This window comes from Lipotes vexillifer, unplaced genomic scaffold (assembly GCF_000442215.2).
Source record: "Lipotes vexillifer unplaced genomic scaffold, Lipotes_vexillifer_v1.1 scaffold278, whole genome shotgun sequence".
Classification (NCBI taxonomy): domain Eukaryota; kingdom Metazoa; phylum Chordata; class Mammalia; order Artiodactyla; family Lipotidae; genus Lipotes; species Lipotes vexillifer.
Genome location: NW_006769677.1, coordinates 4,135,010 through 4,153,088, shown reverse-complemented (window position 1 = coordinate 4,153,088; position 18,079 = coordinate 4,135,010). Strand labels below are relative to the sequence as shown.

General features: G+C 33.5%; 1 protein-coding gene across 1 annotated transcript in view; it reads right to left on the bottom strand.

Annotated features, from left to right (window-relative positions):
* The window catches only part of SOS1 (SOS Ras/Rac guanine nucleotide exchange factor 1), a 151,307-nt gene that overhangs the window by 21,135 nt on the left and 112,093 nt on the right, over window positions 1-18,079 (bottom strand). The window contains exons 9-15 of the mRNA XM_007445767.1: window positions 17,369-17,496; window positions 15,927-16,582; window positions 7,268-7,349; window positions 6,385-6,507; window positions 5,767-5,870; window positions 4,421-4,643; window positions 3,190-3,309 (exon numbers count right to left, since the gene is read on the bottom strand). Coding sequence (XP_007445829.1) covers window positions 3,190-3,309; window positions 4,421-4,643; window positions 5,767-5,870; window positions 6,385-6,507; window positions 7,268-7,349; window positions 15,927-16,582; window positions 17,369-17,496 — 1,436 coding nt within the window. The remainder of the gene's footprint in view (window positions 1-3,189; window positions 3,310-4,420; window positions 4,644-5,766; window positions 5,871-6,384; window positions 6,508-7,267; window positions 7,350-15,926; window positions 16,583-17,368; window positions 17,497-18,079) is intronic.

Here is an 18,079-nt window from a genome sequence, read left to right as displayed (position 1 = left end):
TGCAAAACTATCAAAATAAATTTGCCTTATTATCAAATTAAACATAACATGTTTATGCATTAAAGCATTAGATGTCTACAAATCATATACCAGCTAACTAGTTATCTAGACATTTTAAAAGGTATGATACAAGTATAATATGTTTACGTCTTTTTTTTAACTCAGTTGATATTAACTAGGTGTACACAATGAGATCACCTGTGGAGCTTTTATAAAAACTAGGTAAGTCTGGGATGATTTATCCAGAAGTGACTTCAATTCTAATGCACATCTATGACTAAAAACCACTGTGGCAAATGAACAAGAACCTCTTCCACTGAAAAGGCAGGAACTGGAACCCTTGGACAGTGTTAATGGTGAGAATGCAAAATGATGTAGCCACTATGGAAAACAGTATGGAGGCTCCTCAAAAAAAATTAAAAATAGAACTATCATATGATCAGCAATCCCACTTCTAGGTATTTATCCAAAAGTACTGTAATCTCAAAGAGATAGTAGCACTCCCATGTTCATTGCAGCGCTATTCACAATAGCCAAATGTGGAAACAACCTAAATGTCCATCTACAAATGAAAGGATAAAGAAAATGAGAAATATATGTACCATAGAATATTATTCAGTCAAAAAAAGAAGGAAATCTTGCAATATGTGACAACATGGATGAGGACATTATGCTAAGTGAAATAGGCCAGTCGTAGAAGGACAAATACTGCATGATTCTACATATATGAGGTATCTAAAATAGTCAGACTCATAGAAGCAAAGAACAAAATGATGGTTGCCAGGGGCTGGGGGAGGGGAAATGGGGAGTTGCTAATCAACATGTATAAATGTTCATGTTGATTAGCACTTATTTACACAAGATAAATAAATTCTAGAGATCTGCTGCACATTATGCCTATAGATAATAATACTGTATTTGTACACTGAAAAAAATCTTAGCACAATTAAAAAAAGCAAAAAGAGAAAGGAAAAAGATCAGGAAATGGCCGCTTTCTCAGTAATCTATTAAAAAATAGGACAGAAATGAAAATGGTCTGTATGTCTTATGAGTTATGTTTCCTCTTTATAGACATCACTTTTAATTATTAATGATGGAAAAGCGCTTCTGCAACTGAAGTGTAGTTATTTGACTTGATAAAGAAGAAATCAGGAAGCAACAGTTAGCGGGCAAATTCCAAAGTTTTACTTTTTAGAGGTTAAGAAGTAATAACATAAACAGAAGGAAGTCCTAACTTTCAGATGACTTATTTCTCGTTAGGAATTGCTTTCTGGTCTTTATCCACACTCTAGCTCACATTCCAGTCATTCCTTTATGTCACTGGTCTTGTGTTCTGTTATGCCAATATGATCTGTGGCAACTTCATATCACCCTTATAAAATATGGGTCAAGATCATAAAAAATATGGCCAATACATAAAACTCTAATATCTGGCTCCAATTATAAAACTGTATTGAGATTCTGGACTTTTGACATGACAGTGTAAGAAGTTCTGTTTACTTACTCCTCAGGGAAACTGGTGAAAATTATATATATAATTATATATATAAAGTTCTAGCAGTCTCTGGAAATGGCCCTAAGAGCAAATGGCAAATAAAGAAACATCTACTGGGACTTCTCTGGTGGTGCAGCGGTTAAGAATCCGCCTGCCAATGCAGGGAACACGGGTTCGATCCCCGGTCCGGGAAGATCCCACATGCTGCAGAGCAACTAAGCCCGTGTGCCACAGCTACTGAGCCTGTGCTCTAGAGCCTGTGAGCCACAACTACTGTGCCCACGTGCCACAACTAGTGAAGCTTGCGTGCCTAGAGCCCATGTTCCACAACAAGAGAAGCCACCACAATGAAGAGTAGCCCCCATTCGCTGCAGCTAGAGAAAGTCTGCGTGCAGCAACGAAGACCCAATGCGGCCAAAAATAAACAAACAAACAAATAAATAAATAAATTTTTAAAAAGACAGAGAAACATCTATTCAGGAAAATGTACAATTCAGTAAGAGAGGCAAGAGTTTGTGGTATCTGAACCAAGACTTCCTCTACCCTCATTTCTCAGAGAACGTTGTGGGGTTGGGTAGGGTGGGGGGCAGTTAGCCCAGATAGCCAAGAACACAGGGCTCCCTACCCCTCTGACCTCTAAAATGTCAGGCTTCACTGGGGGAAAACACAGGCAACAGTAAACTGCCTGCAAGACAGACCTGATATGTCAGATTTAACAAAAAAAGATTTCAAAGTAGCCATTCTGAATTTGTTCACAGAACTAAAGGAAAGTATATTTAAAAAGTAAAGGGGGGTATGATTACAATGTGCACCAATAGGGAGTATACTAAAAAAACACAGGAATTATAAAAGAAACCAAATGGAAACTCTGGATTTGAAAAGTACAATAGTTAAAATAAAAATTTTACTAGAGGGACTCAATAGTCAATTTGAACTGGCAGAAGAAAAAAATAGTTAAACTTGAAGACAGAGGTATTGTTTAAAAAATGAAGGCAAAATAAAGACCTTCCCATATAAACAAAAACTAAGAGAATCTGTTGCTAGCAGACCCACCGTACAAGAAATTGTACCGCAGGTTCTTCAAGCTGAAAGCAAGTGACCCCAGATGGTAATATGAATCCACACAAAGAGCACTGGTAAAGGTAATTATATGATCATAAAAAACACTATAAATGCCTATTTTTTTGCTTATTGCTTTTAACTGATTTAAAAAGCAATTGTATAAAATAATGTGTATGTAATATATTGTTGGGCCTATAACATAGAGAAATGTAATGTATGTGAAATACATTGCCAGTAACTACACAAAGAGTGGGTGAGAGCAAAGCTGTAACAGGCTAAGAAAATAATGGCAAATGGTAGTAAAGCAATAATTATAACAATGTACTGTTAGATCTACATCGTTAATTATATGTAATACCACAAAAGGGAGGGAGTGAATAGAGCCACAGAGGAGTAACATTTCTACATATCACTAGAATTCTGGTATAAATCTGAAGCTAATTCTGTTATGATGTATGTGGCAAACCTAAAAACAATCATTAATAAAGTAACTTAAAATGCTGCATTAGAAAATTATTCACTCAGTGCAAAAGAAAGGAGGAACAGAGGAACAACAAAAAAGACATGAGACAAATAGAATTGCAGTGAAATTTATAACTGTTATGAAATGTAAGAAGATCGGTAATACTTACTTCTCAAACCACAGAGTGAGATTAGTGGTATGCCGGATCATTTTCAGAAGATTAGGAGAATTAATTTCTTTGTCTTCCTTTGTCCACACACTTCCAACTAATTCTGATGGCTGTACAGCTCTAAAATCATAAAGACATAATTCTATGTGATACTTTTCCCTCTAGTATACTGTTTTATTAAGTAAATGAGATAAAAGGTTTATGAAAACAAGAACAAAAACATTATAATTTTGCATCTTTTTCTACAGATTTAAAAACACTTTGTATGCATGTACCTGTGTACTTTTTTTTTTCACTGCTTTATAGTAGCATTTTGCTTTGGGCAAGGTTGGGATTTCTTCATAGTATCTTTCCCAGCACTTATAAATATTATCTAACAAATTAGGGTGAGAAAGTAGTTTGGGATAATTCTTTTAAATAAATGATAATGTTATAATAATCAGTCCAATGAGGGTATAATAATCACTGTATTCATAAATCTTTTTTTTTCTTTCCCCTCCTAAAGGAGGGGGAAAAAACCCTCCTGGGAAGGGTACTGGGAAAGAAATAAAATACATTCTAATACTGATTTTGGGAACAGTGATGATTTTTGGTGGGAGATCTATAAATTTAGTTCCTTTTTTCATTTAGTTTTTACAAAATTAAATAGTTTGAAATCTAAATAGTCCAAGTTTAAAACCAGAAACAGACATTTTTTTGAGATAGTAATTATATCAATGTAGGAAAACTATAAAAGGCTAAATGGCAATGACTTAAGTTCTCAATGACAATGGCAGTAGCTAACGCATTGAGCCCTTACTCTGTGCTGGGCAATGTGCTACGTGCTGTAAATATATGGACTATTTTAAACCTTGCACGACAGCTCCAGGAGTAGGTACCATCATTAGCCCCATTTTACTCTTGAGGAAACTAAGCAGCAGAGGGATAAAAGTTACACCAGAAGGTTAAAGTTACCCAAGGATACCAAGCCAACAATTGGTAAAGCCAGGATCTGAACTTAACTTTACCAACTAGGGGTGACTGCAGAAAGAGAGAGGCTGTAAATCCAGATAGAGCAAAGAGGATGAGGGAGTGAAAGAGGAGCCTTCCATACATCAGGCCTTATTACAAGACACTTCATGTACTATCTCATTTATGTCTTATAACAATCCTACATGGCAGAAATCAGCATTTCATTTTAAAAGTTAACTCATTTGAAAGGATTTTTCAGCTTGAACATCAAATTACATACCGATATAGATCTGATTCAAGTAAAGTGAGTTGTCGAGCAATTTCTATTGGGTGTAAGGTGAGCAGGTCAAAAGTCTCTATGTGCCCAGGTCTGCTTATATGCCACTCAACTGTAGGGGGTGAACTCTGAAATGTAATATTATGACCTGGTCCATTGTCTCTTGCAATTTTTTTCCTTTGGATTATTTTAGTGATGGATTCAACCCACTTTTTCATTGCTTTACCTGAAATAACATTACATTAAAAATAACATTTTAGTCAATATTTTATTTTTAAAAAATAGTTTAAAATCGTATAAGTGATACCTGAATATATCTTTGCTATAAAAAGTTCAAATGATCAAAATTAAAAAATGAAGTTCCCTTTTACCGTTTCCCTATTCCGTATCCCAATCTCAGTTTTCTTCAAGTGGATAACCACTGTTAATAGTTTGGTATATATTCTTTCACATCCTTTTTAAATAAGAGAAAGTAATTTATTTGTAGAAACTTTTCACCTCTATTGTTCTAAACTTCAGTTCAAAATATTATTTTATAATCCTCTCCAAAAAAGATATATCTTGCACAAATAAAATTTATAATGATAGAACATACAACATTAGCTGTTAATCTAACAAACTTTGCATTTTATAAACCAAACAGTGCAGAGGACTCCTTCATTTTGTATGAGCTTTTGATGTGGCTTTGTTCTGTACTATGCATGAAAGTACTATTATTTAACCCTTTATTTTTTGATTCTCATTTAAAGTGTATGATGGAAATAGAAACAAGTTTGTCTAGACCTATACAATCAAAGTATCTTTAAAACTAGACGGGGAACTGGAGATCATCAAGCCTAGCTCCTCATGTTACTGAAAAGGAAACTGAAGTCTAAAGAATCAAAATGATTTTGCCAGAGTCATTTATCTAATGAGTGGCAGTGTTTGGAAGAGAACTCTTGTTTCTTGGCTCTCAGGTTCAGTATGCTCTGCTGCCTCTCTGATATGTTATGCACTATACACCTAATTGTGTCCCCAGTCAACCTCCATCGTGGTGTTATAATGGCACAACAGTTCCTAATTGTCCTTTGGTACACATATTTTCAGTGTTAAGACAGCATAAATTGAGACTTTTTCTATTCCAAAATATCAGTAAGTTGATTTACTAAATGAAAATTCATTGGATCAACAGGATGATTATTAAACAATTTGTAGGTCAAAAATGGCAAAAAATTTTAACTTTTCCAGTTGGTTATGTTGGCATTATTACGAATACCTCTTAACTACACTGAGCAGTAGTGATGTCAGTTGATAGTCACCACATTGGTACTTTTATTACACATAAAACTAAGGCACTTAAAAAAAAATACCTCTTACTGTTCCAATAAATTCCTCCATTCGCTGCAACAGATCTGCATCTCTTTCAAAATCGTAGAAGTGGTGCTCTACCCAGTGCCGACATACGTTTAATACTCTATGGCATTAACACAGAAGAAGAATCGAATTACATGGGAACTCGGACATAAACATTTATCACAATGAGTGGTATAAATGAAAACAGAGTAACTCTTACCAAATTAAATACAGCTGACCCTTGAATAACAGGGTGTGAACTGCATGGCTCCACTTATACTTGGATTTTTTTTTTTTCCACTAAATCTATACCACAGTACTACACCCTAGGCAGGTGGTTCAATCTGTGGATGCAGAACCACAGATTCAGAGGGCTGACTGTGGATTTTCTACTGTGCCAAGGGTCAGTGTCCTTAACCCCCACGTTGTTCAAGGGTCAACTTTAATCTTGTAAGTGGCTTACCACTTTCAAAATTCTATGTTAATTAAGACTTATACAGTAATTGCTGATAATTCCTCTTTACTTCACTCATTTTACATGTTACTTCCTCCTTGCTTGGGAAACATCCTTATTTAACTCTGAAACAAAAATTCAACAAAAGCTTATTTACTTCAGTTATTTATTTAATGCTTACCGCAGTTGTACAGGCTGTATATATTCTTTTCTAAACCTTTTTAGTTCTGCACTCAAGGGCTGATCTCCATTCTCTATAGCTATGCGATCAGCTTCTGTTGGCTCAGGCTCTGGAATTTCAAACCTAACATAAAACAGAACAAACTAATGAAAAGGTCAATGATATCAAATTATGCAAACAGAAAACTACAAATCTTTTCACTAGTCAGCACAATCAAGAGAGCACTGTAAAAAATACTAAGGATATACACATCAGTGAAAACAAGTGAGGATTCTATAATGTAAAAACTAATGATTTAATTTTTTAAGGAGAAATTAATACTTGCCAATATAAATAAAACCAACTAGAAACATAATAAAGAACACATGCAAAGTCTAAAAATAAGTGTGATTATAAAGTTAAGGGGATGATATTCATTTCTGGCTTGTGTCATTACTCTAAATCCGCCAACATAAAACTTTTTAAGGGTAAGTTCTGAAAAGCTGACTGCTCTTTGGGTACATGAAACACTTTTCTTGATTACAGTACTTGTTTACTCTATTTTCCTCAACATGAGGTGTATTTGAAAAATTCTGTTTAGAACAATTAAATCATTAAAATTTGAATTTCCAGAGCCTACACTCTACATTTTTATAGTCTTTAACTTGATTAATTCTGTAAATTTGAAATTTCACATACTGAGTTTCCATGTAAAAAAGTCTGCCTATTTTTGTATTTAAATAATCAAAGCTAACATATTATAAAATAAATGGTCATCCAAGAGATTTTCTTCTTAAAGTATTCATGAACGACACCTTAAAGCTCATTCAATATATTTCCGTATCTTAGCTCAATCTCATTAAAAAAAAAGAACAAAGAATTTAAACACTTTAAATTGACAGACCTTTCTATTATAAGACTCAGTAGTTCTTGAGGCTTACAGAAGGATCTATATGTTGTAAGAAATGTCCGAACAAAATTGGGATCTATGAAGAAAAAGGAAAAATACCTTATTAAAATCTTTTATTCAGAATGATTAAAACTATTATTTACATTTTCAAAAGAGATTAAATAGTCAATTTTAAAAGTCCCAAAATGTTTTGACCACACAGAATGCTTTGGACTTTGAAATCAACTGCTAACTTTAGTTTCTTCCTAAATTAGTGGTAAAATCATTGATACTAAAATTTTACATCAACTTATTTCTTGACCTCTGCACACTCTGACTAGCTGATATTAAACGCATTATTGGCCACAGGAATACAAAGGGAAGAAAGGCAGAGCATAAAAGCAAGCTTCCATGTGCTACATGGATCTGAGAACATCACCAGTTGGTTTATCTCCCTTGTAAACAGAAAGGCCACAGCAATAACCCATTACTTTTCCTGCTCTTCAGACTAGTTTATCTGGATTAGTTATCTGGATTTCCTTAAATCATGTTAATAGAGCATACAACTGGAAACTGGATCTTACAATGTTGTAGATTAAGTTAAATAGTTTCTAAATTGTTTTATGTGCTAAAAGTCATAATTAAAACTGCTAAAATATGCTTATAAATACCTGTAAGTTATTAAAACTATTAAATGTGTAAGAATATGTTGATTTGGCTCTATTCACAACTTTTAATTACTTTCATTGCAAGTAGACGCAATGAGAGTTCAATCATAAGAGCGGGAGTCTTCAACCCCTTCCATGAAAGGATTTGCTTTTCATTCATACTTCATGAAGTAAAGCAGGAAGCTGACTGAGTGTGATCACCTCTCCAGACCTGCCTACTTGAGTCTCTCCTTGACAGTATTCTCCCAGAGTTGTGGAGAAAGGCTGCTGTCATCAGCACAAGAGACCTGGGCTATCATCTGCATAACTGGAGTTGGGGGTGGTGGGAGACATCTTCCCATAATGGGGAATAAAAAAAACACTCACCACTCACTGTAACTCAAATTTCATCAAGGTCCACATTTAGTTGTAAGAGTCTTTAAAAAGGAGGAGGGGAGAATTCATTAACTTGAGTTTTTTTATTGGGAGTATCCTTTTCCTGCTTCACATCACTAAGGAATGGTAAGCTCTAATTTAATGATAAATTTATTGAGAGCAGCAACTACCTTTATTTTTGTTAGGCTACACACTATGGATTCTTTAGAAGAAATACAATGTCTGTTATTAGCATAGGATTTAGCAAGAATCAAATTCATTTGCATGGAAAATCTCTATTTAGTCTGATTCTGTCTGATTAAGAATCACCCTAAATTGAGCCTTAAAATAAAATAACTATGTTAACTTCCCCCCCCCACCGGCCAAAATCAAACTCATGGATTTATCATAAAATAGAAATCTATTTCCAATCTATTGGTATATGTGGTCATCAAGATAATGAATTGATTTAAATATCAGACAACCTTGAATTTAAGATTATAATAAATTTTTAAGTTAAAGAAAATTTACATAATAAAAATATATTGGTTTTAAATGGCCCTCTTCTCCTTTAGCTTCATACCTTCTGAGGCTAGAGTGGGTTACTGATAAAAGTGATTTAAATAGATACAATCCTTTAGTAATTTCCTCTTTGTTGGTATTTTATTGTTTGTCTTCAGTTACAGAGTTCCTCAAACGTTAAAGACTAATGTCTCAACCAGAAGAAAAGATTTTAAAACAGAAGGCTGTACAAGATTTTAAAACAGAGATTTATATCGGTTTCATCACAATCCTCCCTTTCAAGAATCTTCTTCCTGTTCTGCAAATCTATATGTAAAGGTGAGGCTACTCAAAACATCATGTACTTAGGAAGCAAAAGCAGTGGCCACTGTAGAGATGCTGAGCTGTCACTGTTGGAGAGGCCAGACCCTTAGTACAGAGTGCTCCAAATATCCCTGAGCTGTGTTCCAAAATTAAGGGTAACCTCTCCCTTTTTTAAAAGAAAAGTTTATTTTAGTCTAAAAGTCTAAAATCAATATCCAGACCCATTTCTTCTCAAATGCCACCTAAGTCAGGCTAAAAAGTTGTGGGATATCAAAGATACTTTTAAGTTGAAAAACAATAAAAGCAAGTTCTAAGTGAATTAAAGTATGTTTTAAGAAAACTGGCTATTTTTAAAGGCAAACTATTTTAAAACAGCCTTTTCATCTTATACCAAAACTTCTGGCCATTTCAATGCTTTACTAACTGATGACAATGCTGGGAAAGTCATGATGTGCCTCAGTGCCACATCAGTCAAAAGGGATCACATCAATTCCTGATGTCTGTTACGTAATGAATTCAAAGAGCATTCACATAATTCATTCCATATGATTTCTGTGAAGTGAGCAGGGCGGCTGCTGTTTTTCCTTTTCTACATATGACAGAAGTAACTAAGAGTTATCTAAAGTCACACAATAGAGTGAAAGAGATGGAACCAGAATCTAGATCGTGTGATTTCTGATTTACTGCTTTTTTCTGCCATATCACCTGACCTCCCTGGATTGAAGGATCTGTTAAGGTTTCCAAAGCTGTGAGATCTAAATATAAAGAATGAGTCCATGAGTTACATAATCACTGTAGAAATTTACATAAATGATTAATTCAGAATGAAGCTGTAAACTGCTAATCTTGGTTAAAGGCACTAAAGTCATTGAGAAATTAGCAGTCTAATTGTGATTCTGTAATTCTTGTTAAGCCTTCTTCCAGATTTTAGGAAGTAGCAGCTGTACCTTCCTGTACACTATTCAGAAGAGGAGTTTCTGAAGCTGGCGGTGCAATAAACACTCCCACAGTCATCACCGTTGTATTAACTTCTAAAGTGACTCAAGTTTAAGTTGTTTTTAGCTTGATTAGAAATTAGAGCGGTCTTGCCAACAGAAAAAACCAGCAGAAGCTAAAAATAAACCAAGAAAAATTGGCAAGAGTTTAAGTACTTTCAAAAAACATCTTAAAGGCTGCATATATTCCCAGGCTTGTATTAATTTAGGCTCTATTTCTAGTTTCTAAAGCAGTGGGAAATTGCTAATGAATGAAAAACTTATATTGAGAGGACATAACATCTATATTTGAAATTTTGCAAAGAATTCCATATTCCAGAAGCTATTTTTATTTCTATTGATTTCCCCATTTCAGTGATAGTGGCACGTATAATGTCACACTAACCACTGGAAACCTTTATCTTATTGATGATACAAAGGACTAAGATAATTAGATATTTTAAAAGTACCCGTCAATAAGGACAGGTTATATAATTTTGCAGGAAAACAAAGTACCTACTTACATTTATCAGACAATGATAATAGCTAAGTTTTACACTGCCTCTGTTATCCACCTGTATTATAAAGTGATGTTTCAGAGACAGATGGAAGGCAAATGCGTTAAAAATATAAAAGCCAGGCTAATTTGGTTTTAAAACGTAAGCACAAATATTTGTGGAGAAAATGAAAATCAACGATTTCGATATTCTCCTCTTTCTGTTTATCGCTAGTGGATGTTAATTCCACAAACCTCTTTCTCAAACACAACCCCTAATGGATTTCAATATGAGCAATGGCAAAAACATCCTCTGTGGTTTTTCTTCTTCACCATTTTAGGTAACACTCTTTTCTACTCTCAAAGCCCTGGACTCAGATGTCCACCATGTTCACTAGCTGCTCCACCTCCGTCTACCCAACCTCTCTGTGTGTACACGTACCTGCCAACTCTACCATCAAGTCCCCGGTCTCAGCCCAGGCTATTTCAAATATGAGCCATGTTTTCTGTTTTCTGCTGGCCTTCTAGCTGCCTGTCTCCCTCATTCTAAAGCTATTTTCTTTGATAATATTTTATTGTACAATTCTTCAAAATCTTAGGAAATCAGAGTATATTTACATTAATGTTCAGAATACAGCATACTAGATTTGAGGTGATAAATTTAATCCTTTTTTAACACATTTTTATTGGCAAGGTCAATAAATCTATGAAATATTTGTTACATAGAGAGTTATTTATGTAAGTACCCCTCCCCCAACCACCATAGTGAAACACCGTCAATCAGGATGTCTGTTCATGTGATAATTCTCCCTTTAATACAGCCATTTAAAACGCTACAAGAAACAATAAGCTCCTCAACAAGGATTTATAAACAATCACTCTTGAATTCCTTAAAAAAGGAAACAGACGCTATGCTGACGCACACACACTTAAAAAAAAAAAAATCAGAGAGTTTAAAAATAGAACAGCACTGCCCTATAGATCAAAAATTTGTTCAAAAGATTTTTTTTAAAAGTTAAAACACCCGAACTGAGCTTATACAGGACACAAACTCCAAAGAAATCTAATGCAGTTTTTTGCAAATTTTCTATATGAGGGCATAAAATAGCAGTAAATACTTTAAAGAAAAATATCAATTGGCTTAAATTTTTTCAATACCATTTTCTTTAAAAGAGAAATTCACCATGCATGGGAAACACCTTTTCCCCACAATTCAGTATGAAAAGCTTTTATTTCCATATAATGTCAGTTCTGAAAGACCCCTACCGCAAAGTCATCTCATTTCTCTAAGAGAGACTATCAAAACCAGACATACCATATTTCTTCACCCATGTTGTTTTAAAGTCTCAATAATTAATTTGTACTAAATTATTTCCTATAACTCTGTAACAGAAGTGAAATTCCTACTTTCATCTTCTGCTTTTTATGTATATTGCTTTGTGCTTTCTTACTGTAGGTAAAAGTCTCTTCACATCCTTACCAGATGCAGAATGATCCACCTAACTAGACAATTTCCCCCCACACCATTTCAGATGAATTCTGAAGGTCTGATGTAGTTAACTAATTATTGTATGTCCAGAAACACTGGACCTGAGGCACTATAAATTAGATCCCACATAAAACCCTGTCACAATTCTTTTGAGCAACAGTTAAGCACCTTCTAATTCACCTAAATTTACAGAGCAAACCCCACCAACAGACTGACTGGATTTTGTTAAAAACTAAAATTATAATGACCAACATCTAAATATAAACTAAAATCTATGCATTAAAATAGAAGTTATCTATAGTCAGAATTTATTACCTATTTCAATAAGAAAAATAACAGTACTCTGACTATATCTTAATGGTAGACCTGTCCCAGAAGTGAACAAGCTGTTTATATTACTGGCAATTCAAACCAAGCAAGTAATTCTCTTTGTTTTTACTATTCAATATACATAGTAAAAATTATATTCTAAAAATGAAAAAATTCATGAGTCAGTGTAACATGGTAGAAAGTATACTCTATTTCAAGAGTCAAGAAACCTAATTTCTAGTCCTCTTTCTGCAATTAACTGATATGATTTCTGGCAAATCACAAACTTCAGGGGCCTTGGGTTTTGGTCTATAAAGTGAAGGATTGATCATCTAAGATCTATAGCTGTGTTTCATAAATTACTGTTAAAACACTTGAGTGATCAAGCTGGTTGAAGCCACAATGAAGTCTGAATTAAGTAAGGTTAAACAAGTTTTCTGTTTTTTATGATAATGTCTGAAAGTAGTGCTTATTAGTTACTGGATTTTTCTTATTTATTACAGCCAATGTCTTTTATTATAATTCTATACAATGTAATAAAAATATGCAAGTTAAACTTTAGTTTTTGTTTCAGTGTAAGCCACAACTTGCACTGTATGTTCTCTGATAAAATACCTATCAACCAACTGAACCAAAATTAAATAGAGCAGACCAACAGTTCTTTAAACAAATAGCCGATCTATTATCATTGTAGTGAGGACCAAGAGTCCATCTGAGCTGGAAAAGACCTTAAAAAATAGCTGCTTTCATGTTTTACAAGTTCATACATGGTCTATTAAAAACACATTCTATATTGCCAGTAATACATTCAGTCACAGACCTTACAGAAGTCAAATAAGCTAATAATTAATACTTATTAATTTATTAGCCGTACCGTGTGTACGGTACGGATTTACCGTACCCTGTGTACGGTAAATCACAATTCATGAAAGCTGCTTATGGGTTTTAGTTACACTAGTAATATATTTATGACATAAATTAAAATATTCAATTAAGCTTCAAAATAAGATAGGAAAGAAATATGTCAAAAAACTTAGCTATAACACTTCTGAACCCAACAGTGGCTATTTATTCCTAAAGAAATTAATGAAAGGAATTTTTTAAAAAACTTTAACATTTAAAAAAATCTTGTCAATTTAAATTTGAATACACCTAACTTTGCAAAGTTCTATAAATTGTTTTATATTAACTAGAAATAAAACCATTTATTCTATTCAAAAGCTAAAAATTAATGTAAATGAGAGCAACTATCAAAAGTAACTAATAAAACACCATAGCAAAAGCACTGTGTCTACAGACATGGCTAGCATTGTGTACGTTAAGGAGAAAAGACTGCCAAGACTAAAGAAAAACTATCAAGCTATGCTTGTTCTAGTTTTGCTTGTTTTGAAGTTTCCTCATTCAAAAAATAAATAAAAGGTACAGTTCCCTGAAAAAAAAAATTTTTAATTGTAGTTCTGTAACTGCTTATTAATAATCATAAGTCAGTTCTGTGAAATAAAGCAAGCAGTAAAGAAAATTTTTATCATTAACAATAGGAGCTTTAGAGAAACAATTATATTAAAAATTTTGAAATTTGAAAATATTTTCCAAATCAAATACCACTGACTTGTGATACTAAACACTAGTAAGTCTTCTTTAGCACGTGCCACTTGTATTGCTCTACAGGAAAAAAAACCCACAAACTTCTGCCTCACATAGATAAGAATCTAAGGATTAATTCTACTCTAAATAGTCTAAGAACCCAAAACAAAGGTACTTAAAACAAAACGATGAATAGTTTAGAATGTTTATGATAAAAAGTTCTGTGAATCTTCCAAGACACAAAAATCAGAATAATGTGGCAAGAAGAATAACCTGAACGTTTATAACCTTAAAAATTCCTTCAGAAGTAGCAAAGAAATAACTATTTTGCAACTACAAATTTTTATGAATAAAAACATTTTTTAAATCTGTATTCTAGATCTTAAAGAAGCTGATGGTCATCAACTAAATAGATAGGTCATATTAATTACGGAAAATTGTACCTCTCAAAATAAGTTTCATATGTAAAAAAAGATGACAGAATAATCTATTTTTCATGTAGAACCCTCGGCAGCTTATTTAAATTTTCTGTACTTTGATTTGTTTTTTATTTTTGGGTCAGTAAAATGAATACATTGACTACAGAAGTTTCTAGGTGAAAAATCAATAGTAAAATTGGAATCCCAGAGTCGTCTTTCATTATATTCAACATGTTTCAGTTACTGCCTGCTACTACCAAATGGTATACACTTAAAGGGCCCAAACTGCTTTTAAAATTAGCCTATGGAAAACACTATTATTTCACTATGGAAAAGACTAGCAAAAGAACTATCAAATTCAACTGGTGCCAGAATAGTTTCCAGAGAAAACTGAGAACCCATTTGAAGGACTTTCAAAACTGGAGAAATTTCCTCAGAAACACACATATCCTAGAGATAGAAATATATTTAAGCAAAAAGTTTGGGGATGGAAGTTAACTTACACATTCAACTATTTAAGAATAGCACTCATAAGAGTTGTGTTTGATTTTATGTCTTTGTAATAAAAGCATTCTTTGAAAGTAAGTTTATACTTATAAAGAGCTTTCACGTATTTCATTTATTCTTTCCAACAATATTCTAAGACAGCTGCTGTGATGTTGATTTTTGAGATCAACCTTAGAAGACTAAGGTTCTAAAACCTTAAGGAACTGTGATAGAGTAAAGGTGTGAATCTAAATTCAGTGAGTGCTCTTTCCACAGTATTTTACAATCGTCAAACTTCCTACTATGTAGGGAAGTTGAAGAACACTGGATTATCATCTGTTACTTTATTAGAAGAAATAAAATTACTTTAAAAAAATCGATCATTATATTTGTTCCTTACTCTCAAACACTACATTTGATGCAGCCTATTTAAAGACAAACATGTCTCAACCCCCTAGGAATCCTCCAAACTCCTATGTTTGTCTCTAAAAATTGCCCTGCTAAGGTGAAATTGTTCTCTAAATAACATCAGTTGTAAAAAGCAAAAAAAAATTAAAACTTAAATGACTCCCAAGATTGCTAAATTTAACAAATTTTAGGAATGGAAATTAAGAAAAAGCAATGCTGTATATATAATGTACTACCAGCACAATTTTGGTAATGGATATCAATTAGAATTTTTACTGATTTTATAATCTCAGTAATGAAAAAGAAAGAAAAAAAAGAGGTAAAGGAGTAAAAAGATTTTTAGACCCTAATGATGATTGATTTATCACTACTTTTAGTCTTGTTTCTGCCACTGTCTAACTTGGTAAATTTAGCCCAGTAACTTTATTTATAACTCTGGTTGCAAAGTTAAAAGTAACATATGTAAATGTGGTAGAAAGATTATAAAATTTCAAAGAAATATAAAGTGACGGTATTTTTAGTCAAAGGAAAATCAACTCTGATAATGCGGAGGTCTTTTGCTGTCAGTTTGCTTTCTATTTTAGGCATAATGACCTGTGCAGCAAAGAAAAATCAGCTTGAAGCAGGAGAATAAAAGTGACAGGCAAGTTCATACTTCTTACCTGCGTACATATGGTATGTGAGCCTCTCTATAAGTTTAATAACAGTTCCTGCTTTGATAATTGGAATTCCAGCTTTGGGCTGCACGTTTTCTTCAAATATGATATTTTCTTCAGAGTCAGGCTCTGCAAATCTATAAACATCAGCACTAGGGAGCCTCATCTGCTCCTCCTTTTCTTCCTGTAGCATTGTCACATCAAGCATCCTTTCCAGTGTACTCCGGTACTGTAAAGATATCAATGCTGCCATCCAGTTGTTTTTCTCTTCAGCTGACTTGGCAGAAAATATAACGCTATTTTCATCTTTTAAAATTATTTCAAAAGCATGCTTGTACTCATTGGTGTCATCTTTGTCATTAATTTGTACCTTTCTCATAAAAAACTTTTCTTTAAGACGATATTCTGCATTGCTAGCACCAGGAAGTCTTGGCTGCCCATGATTTGATTTACAGCAAATCATTAAGCCATCAAAGAGAAATATGTGTCTCTCATGTTTGGCTCCTACACGTGTAAGAGTTCCTTCCATTATAAACTCATTGCAACACTGTCCAATGTCTTTTCCCTCCCAACCATCAATATTCTTCTGAATCTCGTTCATTTTCTTGATTGCTAGTTGTTTCCCCTTCATTTGCTGACTATAAAACCGACATGCAGATTCACTAGGATAAAGGAAAAAACATGGTTAGTACAAAGATGACAGGGAATCTACAATTCATGTAAATAAATGACAGTGCAAAAGTATATTTTAAAAAGTTGCACTGAGAAGGTTTTCACTATTTCTCCAAATATATTAGTGTTACAAAATTGCACAGTTTTGGAAACTAAAGCAACACAGTGGAGACATTTTTTTAGTGCTCTAAAAAGAACAACTGACTATTGACAAAATTCTACCCTATAAATTTAGCTACAGAATGATTATTTCTACCATGGCTATGAAATATTTAGAATGACAAGTATTAAAAAGTAGCCCAATATAGTGAAAGAAAAGAAAGATTAAAAAATTTATCTAGAAATGCTTAAGTAGATAATACCTAAAGCCAAAAACCACGTATATATTATAATTAGGAAACTGGAAGCATATTATCTGAATTAATGCCTTGAGTTACATAATCCCTAAAATAAAAGACACTACTAATTTTACTTTGACAGAACAATGATGTTGACATAAATCTACCCAATACATTTTGCTCTATCTCTCCTTTAGCTTACCAGTTGACTCTCAGGAGGTCTTGTCTGGGAGTATGAAGGGAAAATGCACAAATATGAAAGGTTTTTCAAACAATAACAAATTCTCTTGGCTTTGATGTCACTTCCTCTGAAAGACCAAGCTTGTCACTAAAAGTATTTTCTTCATTGTTTACTTGAGGAGGGAACTGGGATCCCTGAATTTATACCACAATATTCAGGGTGAAAAGGAGGATTATAAAAAAAGTGAAAATATTCACCTCAGCCTTCGTTTTGCAAGACTTTTAGAGCATATTTTTTCCATACCACTCTGAACATTAAGCAAAGCTGTTATTGCTTGTTTCAAACATTCCTTGTCTTCTTGATCTTCACTCTTTTCTTCTAACTGCTGCAAAGTAAAAAATGACAAATCTGAATTAGCAGAACAGTTCTGGCCCAAAGAAATAATAATCCCATTTTTACTTAAGGATAAAGATAACATTGATTAACTCTTTCTACCACAATAAATAAAAATTTTAAACCTGTCATAAAATATATTTTATTTATTTATTTGGCTGTGCCAGGCGGGCATGCGGGATCTTAGTCCCCCGCCCAGGGATCAAACCCGGGCCCCCTGCATTGAGAGCGTGGAGACTTAACCACTGGACCGCCAAGGAAGTCCCTAATATTCTTTTTAGAAGTCTTTTTCTTCCTTTATATTACTATCCATATCAACATGCAACCAAGTTTTCTACATTAAAAAAAACAAAAAATGTAGAAACAGTGTTAACAGATGTCACACCTTCTGACAGGCAGTAATGTGCAGCTTCTCAGATAAATATTACTGAAAGGAAATGAGGGACATAAATTATCTTTTTACCATCATAGGTCTTGGCACCGCAGTAGACACACAGATGAGATTTTTTTTGAAGTGTGTAATTTGGTCTTAGATTTCTGATTCCCACATTACGGTTGTAAGCAATGGAATGCCG